Raw genomic sequence first — 12,525 nt, 5'->3', positions numbered from 1 at the left:
TCAGCGGGAGTTAGGACACGTATTTTCCCTTGGCTGAGTTTTCCTACAACAACAGCCACCACTCGAGCATTGGTATGCTAGCCTTTGAGCTGTTGTATGGGAGGAGGTGTCGGACCCCCATTTGCTAGGGTGAGGTAGGACAACATGTGATAGGCAGTAGAGGTTGTTGACTACTCAAAGTCGCCATAAGAGTTATGCGGATAGGCGACGATCCGAGCTCGAGTTCCAGGTCGGTGATTTCGTGCTCCTGAAGGTATCTCCTTGGAACTGTATAGCCGATGAGTCGGCAGTGGTACCACTGGAGGATATCCAGGTGGACGCAAGTCTGAATTATGTTGAGAGGCCGATTAGAATCTTGGATCGAAAGATTAAGGTTCTAAGGAACAAGGAGGTGCGCTTAGTTCAGGTTCAGTGGCAGCATCGAAGAGGGTCTGAGCTGACTTGGGAGCCGGAGTCGGAGATGCGGGCGCAGATTGTAAAGATGAAAGAACCATTTCCTATTTTGAGAGTTGGCAGATTGAGTCCCTTAAATTTGTATGTTGGATTTTTGAGTACGTTAGGCGTAATGAGGCGTACGCTGCGCGTACTCACGCGCTTATTTTGGACGCGGACTCGCCCGGGTACGCTGGGCGTACCCAAGGTTATGCTGGGCATAGTTTCCCAGATGCAAACCCTAACTTCTGGCTTATGCAATATAAAAGGAACGTTTAGTCCCTTGCCCCAGCCACCATACCCCCTTGAGTGAGCCCTTAGAGTGCAGAGATCCGTGTTTTAGCTTTTGTGTGTGTTCTTGAGCTTGAAACTACCTTTTTAAGGTGTTTTGAGTGATAAATGATCTTTACAGCCATGCAAGGCTTAAAGGTTCCAACTTTATGGAGTAAGGACCCTTAGAGAAGTCAGATCTAGAATATAAGTTCTTGTCTTAATCGTTTAAGACCAAAATACACTAAATGGCTGAACCGGGATTTACGTTGGGCATAATCCCAGTACGCGCAGCGTAGGGGGTGGTGCACCCCGATTCTGTGAAGGCACCGGGTATGCTTAGCGTACACGTTTGGTATGCGCAGTGTAACCCGGAGGGTTGACTTTTGTTGACTTTTAGGGTTTGGTCAACCTTAGGGTATTTGAGCCATGAGAGGGATAAAATGGTCTTTTAGCCACCTGAGAGTGCTAAGAGAGAGAGAGAGAGTGTGGTCTAGCCTTGGGAAACGTGTTGATGCCGAGTGTTTATTTCATATGATTAGGCGGAGACTAGATCCTATTTCACGGAGTCCGAGATACCCGAGTTACCGAGTTATACGAGGTGAGTCTTCTCGCTATACATTACCTAGAGTGGTATTATGAGTTGGCCTGAGGGTCTTACGTGCTATGTATGAAATTGTGTGCCTTGTATGAGATTATGTGCTATGTGATATATGTATGATATATGATTGTATAGACAGGACCGGAGGATCCAACGATACAGACCGGACCGGAGGGTCCAACGATTTAGACCGGGATAGAGGGCCCAACGAGCTATGACTGGACCAGAGGGTCCAACGAGCTACGGGACTGGAGGGTCCCGTTGAGACTCATCGATCGGAGGGTCGTACGGTAGCCTCGAGTGGCTTATGTGTTGTATGTGGTGTATTAGGGAACTCACAAAGCATTTATGCTTGCAGTTGTTGTGTTATGTGTTTCACGTACTAGCGAGGACCGTGCAAAGGCGTCGGTGTGACCCGTACACATAGAAGGGCGATTTGATTTGTGATCTTGGGAAATGTTTTGTTTTGATAACTATTGTGGAATACTCTTTTTGGGAATGTTTTAAAATATAAATTGGTTGTTGAAAAATGAAAATTTTGTTTTGAAAATTACATCGTTACAAAACCTGTGTTTGACAACCCCTCTGTTGGTCAAACTTCCAAGTCTTCCTTCAACTGCAAAAAGAAACCTTTGTTGAATAAGAAATATGTTGTTAATCTTAAGGTAGAAGCCAAAAATGCTCTCAAAAGGGAAATTAAGTCAAGACAGAATTCAAGATTCTTTGAGAACTCCAAAAAGAGTATACCTCGAACTATCGTTCCTCCAACTAGGAATCAAAGTACCTTTGTACCCACTAAGATTCTCAAAAGGCCTTCCAATCCTTCGAATCAGGAAGAACATAAGAAAGTAGTCAGTTCTACCTCGAAAAAGCCTATTGTAAATACTCAATCTGTCAGACCAAACTCTCCTCAAACTATTTCATCCGTTTTTATAGCTAAAGCTGATGGTACCATTTTCAAACCGAAACAAATTTCAAAATCAAGTGTACCATTGAATAAAGAAAGAATTTCCAAGAAAACAATTTCACAAAAATCTTCAAAACAAAAAGTAGTATGGAAAATGAAAAATCCCAATAATGAAATTGCAACTCCGAGTGATACTGTGATTCCCACTGTTTCAGAAGCTGCCTGTCCGAGAAAAAGTGTTCCGAACCCTCAAGTCATTGAGTATGATTATTGTAAAGATGAAAGAACCATTTCCTGCTGTTTGTTTCCTAAAGAACCTCCAAAACAAACTTTCTAAAACATTTCTTGCTCAAAAGTCACAACCAAAGCCTAAGACTCATAACTTTGTCCCAAAACCAAACTCGGAGCCTAAAAACTCCACTACTCACTAATTTTGCAGTCATTATGTGCTTCAAAGCAAGAAACAATATGGTATATTGATAATGCTTGCACCATGCACATGAAGGGGCAAATGGACTTTCTGTGAGATCTCAAACTTTCACCAAATACTGGCTACATGATGTATGGAAACAAATCCGACTCTCAGATCAGAGGTTTGTCATTCTTACAAATTGCAACTTCTCCATTTCAAACATGACGTATGTAGCTAACTTGAAGCATAATTCTATAAGTGTGGCTTGACTAATCAATGCGAATCTTCGAGTTGAATTCTGCAAGAAACACAACCATGTCATTTCAGAAGACAAGAAATAATGTTTGATCAAGTAAGATCGCAACAAGCACATGTATCCTCTTGACATCAAAATGATAATTGGCAAGCCCCAACTTTGCTTACTCTCAAAAGTTGTTCCTGACGTAAGTTGGTTATGGCATAGGAGACGTGCTCATCTAAACTTTAGATATATGAATGATCTAGTTTCCAGAGATATGGTAAGAGGTTTGCCACTCCTCAGGTTTGAAGATGATCATTTATGTGCTGCATGTGAGTGTGAAAGAAATCGAAGAAGGGTCACCCTTTTATCATTGAAAAATGTATCTCGGATCCATTAGAACTTTTGCACCTTGGTTTGTGTGGACCTTCAACAGTAGAGAGTCTACATCACAAAAAATACATTCTTGTGATTGCAGATGATTTTACTAGGTTCATGTGGGTCTTCTTCCTACGGCTCAACTCAGAGACAACATCCAACTCATCAACTTCATCAAATGAATTGAAGTTCTCATCAAACTTCTAGTAAGGCGAATCTGAAGTGATAATGGTTTGGAGCTTGCAAATTCTACGATTGAGAACTTCCTTGTCGAGAAAGGCATTGACCATAACTTCTCTACTCCATACACTCCACAACAGAATGATGTAGTCGAATGACACAACAAAACACTTGTTGAAGTTACTCGATCCATGCTTACCTTTGTAAATCTTCCACTCTATCTTTGGGCCGAAGCTGTTTCAACTGCATGCTTCACTCAGAATAGGAGTATTTGGAATCGACGCCTTAACATGACACCGTACGAAGCCATAATGGTCGAAAGCCAAGTATCTCCTTGATTCACGTTTTTGGATGTAGATGCTTCATCAAGAACAATCCTGATCATCTTACAAAGTTCCAACCCAAAGCTGATGAAGCTATCTTTCTTGGATACTCTGCTAAATCAAATGCTTATCGACTTCTTAATCGTCAAACTTGAGTTCTTGAAGAAAGCTTTAATGTCACCTTTGACGACAATTTCTTTCGGATTTCTGGCCCAACGCATGTCACAACCCACATCATGGAGTCCGATGCTCCATCTCTTGGATTTCCGGACCAATAAACGATTTATGAAGTTCACTTTGAAACCTTGTTCGGACCTACGAAAATAGCTCTTCATTTGGAATCTCGAACAAGACAAACCTCATCAACCACAACTCTGGTTTCCCAAAATGTTTCAGGTCCCACACCCAGTTTTCCTCCATTTTATTTGAACCATTTCAACACTCTCAGGTTGAGGGGGAGAATGGTCAACCTTCCCTTGAATCAAATGTGGATGGATTCCAAGATGTAGCTGCTGAATTCGACTCTAATCCTATCAACAATGATGATGATGTAAATTTCTTTGATTTCCCACTTGATGACGATGTCAACTTATCCTATTCAAATGTTCAGGGGGAGCATCATCCACAAGTTCAAATTATTCAGGGGGAGCAACTCAACCCCATTGTTGATATAGGATCTTCTGCTACTCAAGAACTTCGGAGATTAAACATATGGATCAAGGATCACCCTCCAAACCAAGTTATTGGAAATCCTAATGCCGATGTATAAAATCGTTCTGCCACAAGTGTTCAAAATGAATGCATATTTTGGCATTTATTTTAATGGTTGAACCCAAATCCATTAAAGAGGCATTAGAACATGCTGATTGGATTACAACTATGCAGGAAAAACTAGCAGAATTCGATAGAAATTAAGTATGGACTCTCGTACCTCCTCCTTAGAACCATCCCATTATTGGTAGTAGATGGGTGTTTCGGAAGAAAGAAGATGGCGTAGGAGTTACCATCTGGAATAAAGCAATATTCGTGGTCAAAGGATTAGCACTGATAGAAAGGCTTGACTACGATGAGACCTTTGCTCATGTTGCTCATCTTGAAGCGAGCAGAATCTTCCTTGGTTATGCTACTCACAAAGGATTTAAGGTTTACCAGATGGACGTCAAAAGTGCTTTTTTAACTGGTGAATTAGATACGAAATCTATCTCCAACAACCTCCCAGTTTTATCAATCTCTCATATTTGAACTACTGCTACAAACTCCGAAAAGTTGTTTATAGCCTTAACCAAGCTCCTCGCGCTTGGTACGAGACTCTTACCGACTTTCTTAAGAGATCTAGTTTCCAAAGGGGTATTCTTGATCCCACCCTGTTCTAAAGCTCAAATGGAAAACACCTTATGATTGTCCAAATTTATGTTGACAATATCATTTTTGGATCCACGAATTCGTCAATGGTAGCTGACTTTGCTAAGCTAGTGATCAATCGTTTTCAAATGAGTATGAATCGTGAATTGAGCTTTTTCCTTGGTCTTCAAGTCAAACAAACCAATTGAGAAATTTTCATTCACCAAGAAAAATACATCTCGGAACTCCTCAAGAAATACTCAGTGGACACATGTGCCTCTGCCAAGGTACCCATGGGATTCAGACATAAAATACTTTCGGACCCTTCAGGTGTTGCGGTTGATGAAAAGAAATATAGAGGAATGATTGGATCGCTACTCTATCTTACAACAAGTCGTTTGGACATCATGTTTTCAACATTATTGTGTGCCATATTTCAAGTTAACCCAAAAATGTCTCATCTCTTAGCTATTAAGCAAATATTTCGATACCTCAACGGTACAAAGAGTCTCGGAATCTGGTACCCAGCAAATGGAAGTTTTATTCTTCAAGCATATTGTGATTCGAACTATGGTGGTCTTCAATTGGATCGAAAAATCACATCTGGTGGTTGTCAATTTTTAGGTGGTCATTTGGTTAGCTGGTTATTGAAGATAGAAAACTACATTGCACTCTCAACAGCTGAAGCGGAATACATGCTGCTGCCTGCTGTACATCTCAAGTTCTTTGGATGAAATCACAGCTCCTAGACTATGGTTACCGGTTTCAACAAATTCCAACATGTTGTGATTCCTAAAGTGTCATTGCCATTTCTCATAATCCAATTCAGCACTCAATGACAAAGCACATTGATATATGGTACCATTTTATTAAATATCATGTTTTAAATGTTAACATTGAACTTATTTTTGTTCCATCTGACAATGAAATTGCTGATGTCTTTACTAAGGCATTAGACGAAACCAAATTCAATGGTTTTCTAAATAAAAAGGGTATGATGATGCCTAATCCTCAGTTCTTTCTACAAGTTTGCACTCTTTGATGGTAACATTAGAAAACTTAAAAGTTCCGAAATCAAATTTTAATCCATCTCGGAACTGTCACCTCTCAGAATAAATTGGATCATTTTACGTGTCTTTTTGTCTAACCACCTCTTGTAGTTTTAAGTTGTACAACTCACTTTGTCTTATGGAATCCATAACCAATATAGTCAGATTGGTATCAATCTCACCTTGGAACTTACTTCATAAGATCATCCCGAAATTCAAGTCCGGAACGGTATTGAACTCTCTTCTCTCACCCTGTCCGAAATAATATGTCGGAGTTTTTCAAAAATTTCACTCCAAACCTTTAACTCCGAAATCTTTTCAAAATTTTACTCTGGAATTTTTTTAAATTTTTTTTCACTCCGGGCTCTTGGCTCCTAAGTCTTTTTAAAAATTCATTACGGACCTTATGACTCATATGGTGTGTGACAACCGTCAAAATTTGAGACAATTCTAGATTTGAATAAACTTAGTTGCATATATAGGCACGACACATACTAGACTTTGTAACTAGGAGTTATGTTATAACCTACTAAAAACTTGGAAACAAGTAGAATCGAAGGATAGTGTACTTAGATTTCACATTGGTATGTGACTTCTAAAGTTAGTTTAACTGTAACAACTATTCAAATTCGGTTCATTCCTTGGAAAGAACACCTTTTCATGAATCATATACACACATCATGCACTTGACCTAGTGGTATAAATTAGGTACGAGTCTCGTAGGAACTTAAGTCAAAGTTGAAAACTAGGACTAGTATACTAAATTCCTCAATTTCACTTGAATCTCGAAACGACTACATAGAATGCCAATAAATCAAAAAAATAAAATAAAATTACAAAAATTATTTCTAACTTGAATAAGATTTAGGAAACACAAAAATAAATTGAAGTCTCAAAGATTCAATTTTTTTTATATCCAAAGATGTATTAAACTCTCAAACCCTAAAAGCCCAAACAACTCAATTTTATAAACTTTAACACCTAAAACTCCATAAATTTTGTTATGAACCATATAGTATCACTTTAAAATAATTAAATTTTGGAAAATATCATCAAGGAAAATAAAAATTAAGTTATTAACATTTACCCTTAATTTATAAGTCAAAAATCAAGGTTTCATGAATAAAAACTTGATTAGGTTGTATATTTTATAAATGGTTTGATATATTTATAAAAGAATTGAATTTGTTTATAAACGTAAAAGAGAAGGATGGCATTATACCCTCAAAATCGGCCACCCTCTCTCATACTTCAAAAATTGGATTCCCAAAACAATTTATCATTCTCTGACTCTACCTCTCCTTCTCTGTCACAGTCTTCATTACCACCACTCTATTTTCTATCTTCTTGTCTCTCAAACTCACGAAAATTTTCCTGAAACCAAAAACACTTCTTAAACTTGAAATCTTCACCATCTTGTGGTGTTCTTGAAGGTAAAATCGATTTCTACTTCACTTTTCCTTTAAGTTTTACTATTTTCTTACAATTTCTCCTTATTCTACTCCATTATATTGTAAAATCATGAACACTTGCACCTACTCACAGTTTTGATGATGATGGTGGTAGGATTTCTCCCAAAAACAATATGCATGTTGTAGACGATGAAGTCCCATGACCGAAACCTAAGTCACGATCAAGGAAATGCACTTTTCTTCACATTTTGGAGGAAAAACACCACATACATCCTAATTTTTCTTTCAAAAAATGACTTTTGAACATTTCAAACTCATGAATTTTCTTCAAACAAACATGTATGTGATGATCTTCAAGCTTTGATGCTAGATGATCAAGTTTGTTGTTAAAAGCTTTCAAATCTGTTGATAAAGGATTTATTCCCGAATAAATATCTAAAATTTCTTTTTTATTCAAATATGATTTTTCCTAGAATCCAAACAACAAAATAAGATGATCTATATATTTTCCGAAAATAATTCATTATTCTCGAATTACTATAATTATTGCAAGAAAATAGAGCAATAATTCATATAAAATACTTTCTGAGGTCCATAAACATAGAATAAATTCTTGGATAACCCTTAAGGTTAATAAACATCTCTCATGAAGTTTCATCAATTTTTATTACTGTTTTCTATGATTTTTAATTTTCTTTATGATTAACTGAAATAAATTATAAAACCAAATTGCAAGATATTAAAAGAGCATTTAATAATTTTTACATCTTCTAGGTCATTTTCCATGCTTATAAAAACATTTTGGGGATTATTACTAATGTATTTATATTTTTCTATGAGTTTTTCTTTTATAAAGGACTAAAATTAGGAAAAATAGTTTTTCTCATCCAAAATTTATCAGATAATCTTATATTCCATTATAATCCTATATAGAAAGTTGTATGATTTTTTCTCTCATGTATGATATCTTTATTCTATTTTCCTAAGATTAAACATTCATAAATCAAAAAATCGGATTCCACTTTTACAAATGACTCTTGATATTTTTCTCATATTATATACAATATCAAATAACTTTACAAAAATTTTCAGGAATTATCCTAAATTTTTACTATTTATTCCAATTTTTACTTATTAAATACACATAAATTATGAAAATCAGAATCCTACATATGAAAATTACCTTTGGATTTTTTCCGGATTATATTTGTTTAGTGAATGTGGAACACCAAGTTCGGAAAATTTTACGTACTGTTTCCTAATTATCTTTATTTTTGCTAAAATAAACAGAAAAAAATCATAAAATTGGGTTAAACTATTTGAAAACTAATTTTGGTAATTTTTTCAGATTATGTATACTATATATGAAGTTTACAAAATGTTTGATAGTTTTCCTTAACTGTTTAATAATTATTTGCGAATTAATGCTTATTTAAATGAATAAAACAAAGAAAATATCTAAACTATTTGGAAACCAACTTTTATATTGTTCCCAACTTTTTATATACGTAATAACACTAGTAAAAAAAATTGGGGAATTCTTGAAACTGTTTTCTATTTTTCTTTATTTTGATTGAATAAATACACAAAAATCCGAAAAACCATGTTAAACTATTTGAAAATCCATTTTTATATTTTTATATATGTTAGATATCAGTAACGTACAAAATTTGAGAGATTGACTTAACTTAATTATATTTTTCATGAATTTATATCTATCTAGAAAATTAAATGTAGTTAAAATGGTTATACACATCTATATTCCATGAAAATTTCTCTGTAAGTGTTTTAACACAGTTACAACCAAAATCAGTAGTTTGGTAATTTTTATTAACTGTTTAGTATTTTTCATGATTTTATGATTATCCAAGAAATTAAAATGGTGAAAAATAGCTAGACATTTAAAAAATGCAAGAAAACTTATCTTAAGATCTTTGACTTCAATTAAAACTGAAATGCAAAGTTTGGGAAATTTTGGAACTTAAGTGACTTAGTACGTATCATTAGGAACTTAACCTTGATTGCTTATCTTCGTTCGTGCTACCCCTTCTTATTTCTGAATATACCTTTTTCCAATTTAGTAGTCAATCCGGAAGTGAAAAAATTGTTCCTAATCCCTTATTTATTTGATAGAGAAGTTACACTTAGCGATGATTTAGAATGCGACTTAAAGATCAGTGCGGATTTAGCACCCAATGCAGTTGATCTTCCGGAAGAGGTACTTCTTACTTTTAAAACTATCAAATATTATCTCCTTTCGGACCAAACGTCTTTCGGACCTATTAGACATTTACTGGAACATATGGTAGCCATCCTACCATCCGAGTCCATTTATTGAAAACAACATTAAATAGACTTCGATTGGGTATAGCCCTACACAATCCATCCATGTCTCTGTTGAGCCTATCTCGGACATGGCCAATGGAGTTCCATCAGGAGGTAAGCAAAAGAAGTCCGTCAAGCATAAATCTTCTCCCTAAAAGCCCAAAGCCAAAAAGAGAACCAAAGTCAGTTCCTCCTCCCAATAGGAAGGAGTTAAAGACATTACGGCTGACTCTGGCCATCCACTTACGCCTCCTGCCCACTCTTCCGAGGTACCCCTCAAAGTTTCAAAATCACAAGCACATACCCACGAGGAGTCTTCAAGTAATCAAGCCTCACCTTCCCAACAAGGTGTTTCCGGTGTTGAAGAAAGTTTCTTGCCTCCCTTGGAGCAAACCCACGTGTGCCTTTGGAAAACCTAATTCTTTCTACACAAGCATGGTTCGAGATCCCTGATTTGGACCCCAAGCATTCCGAAATGGGAGTAGTCGATCCTACCTTGGATGCCTTAACTGGTCTAATACCCGGTAAGGGTACAGGACGACCAGGAACTAATGATCCATTGTGGGAAGATTTTGTTGACAGGGCTCATTCTAGGTACCCTGAACTCAGCAGACCTCAAGTTGAAGAAACTCTCATCTCAATAAGGAACAAGGCCATTCAAAGAAAATTGCCCTTCATTGCTCTAGCTGATGATGTAACATATCTCGAGTTTGCATCCAGAGAGACTCAAGGTAACATCAACTCTGACGATCCTTCTAAGACTAAACATAATGACAGTTTTCACTCTGATCCAAATGAAGAACATGTAGAAGAGGTCATGTTTGACGATATAGGAGCCTCGATTACTATTCTTCCTCAGCTCACCTCTTTCATCATTTCATCAAAGCCATCCTCTTCAAGACTTAATTTTGATTTCGAACTCACTTCTTCCTCTTACGAACCGATTGATGAAGAGATCATAATTGATGATAATCCTCAGTCACATCTCGGAACTGAAACATAGTCCACTCCCAAGTAAGACACTACGGCTACTACAAGCAAACCAGGCCCCGCCTCGAAACCTTCGGTGAATAAAGGAGTTGACAAAAACACGTCTCGGACCTCCACTTCAGACATAGGATCATATGCAGGCAATTACGTTGATCCTTTTTCCATCTTGGAACTCCGAGACAATGTCTCTGACACCATGAAGAAGGTTGATGCCATAGAAACCTCCGTGGCCGGACTAAATGCCAAGATTGACGATAAGGTTTCCAGACTGGATTCCAAGTTTGATGCAATCCTAAATCTCTGTCCGAAACAAACAAGTCCGGACCCACTGTTGTTGAAAGTGAAGCCCAGCTTGATCAACTCATCTCTCTCCGAATCAAGCACACTATTAAGGAAGTGGAACACAAGTATGATGCCTGTGTCGATCACTATCTCGACACAATCACCCAGATGCTCATAGTTCATGATGATTTAGTTAGTGCCACCAACAGCCTTATCAAACAAACTCATGTTCGTCATGAGAAACAGATTCAGAGACTAGAGAAGGAGATCCAGAAGAAAGATGAATTGAGTCTGATCATGCAGCAAGTCCTCATCAAGCTTCTCAAAGCATCCTGGAACATTTTTGATGTTCCAAACCACAAATTTGACGAGATTCTTTCGATTCTTGGAAACCTCTTTGATCACCTCAAAGCTCAGGCTCCAACGGTTGAAGCCTATGATGCCTTAATATTGCAAATAAACACAAGCTTTCAAAAGGTGTTCGAACGATTCTCGGAACTTAAGGAATCTTCTTTTCTTGCAACGGTATTAGGATCCTCCGTTACAAGAGAGGGATGTGGACCTAGCTAGCGAAATCAGCCTTGGAAACCTGTCTAGGAGTTCTGACTCTGAGATGAAGACTCTGATGATTCACTTCAACTTCTTTCAGGTTCTCCACATAATGATGATGATGATGAAGACAAGTACATTTTCAATGCCATCATTGGGCTCTCAGCTGCGGAGCAGTATCCAACAAAAATACTCTCTGAGAAGAGCAACGGATCTGGTCGACAATCTCATGGCCACCAACTCTAGCCAATGCACTTCAAAGAAGAAGAGAAGAACCTAATGCTAAATACAAACTAGTCGCTGAATCCTTTCGAGCCTCCACATCAATGCTACCTCCGGTCTCACCTCCAAAGATTGCTCCTATTGATGAGGGATCTCCTCTTCTGAAGCCAGATGATATTCTGGAAGAGCCCCTACCTTCTTCTCCTTTGAAATTCGTTGTTGATGAGAACATGCAATACATCCTCTCCGCCCTCCAAAAACAAAAATACAAAGGCAAAAAGCCCATCTCAAAATTTCATCACTCCGGACCACGTCCAAAACAAAATTTTGGTTGCTCCTAGGAAGAAATTAATCGAGCACTCGAGGAAAGCTTCCAGATCCAATCCTTCAAAGATAGCAATCCGCATCTGGTGCTAGGGATCTCTCCCTTAGAGATAGGATACTGCAAGACGTAGACATAGTGTCTTTTATGTATTATGATCTCCCCAACCAAGACTCGGATGAGATCGACTTGCCTCTTTCTCCTTACAGCAAGTTCTATATATATTTTGCACCTATCCATCTGGAAGATGATGCAAAAATAATCATCCGAACTGAACGTGAAAGACTAAAGA

General features: G+C 37.4%; 1 protein-coding gene across 1 annotated transcript; it reads left to right on the top strand.

Annotated features, from left to right (window-relative positions):
- The first annotated feature begins 5,375 nt into the window (after positions 1-5,375).
- On the top strand, positions 5,376-5,816 carry LOC111899247 (uncharacterized mitochondrial protein AtMg00810-like). The gene has a single exon (XM_023895115.1). The coding sequence runs from the start codon at positions 5,376-5,378 to the stop codon at positions 5,814-5,816; it is 441 nt and encodes a 146-aa protein (XP_023750883.1).
- Positions 5,817-12,525: the final 6,709 nt, after the last annotated feature.

The sequence above is a fragment of the Lactuca sativa genome, chromosome 8 (assembly GCF_002870075.4).
Source record: "Lactuca sativa cultivar Salinas chromosome 8, Lsat_Salinas_v11, whole genome shotgun sequence".
Taxonomy (NCBI): domain Eukaryota; kingdom Viridiplantae; phylum Streptophyta; class Magnoliopsida; order Asterales; family Asteraceae; genus Lactuca; species Lactuca sativa.
This window is presented reverse-complemented; position numbering and strand designations above follow the sequence as displayed.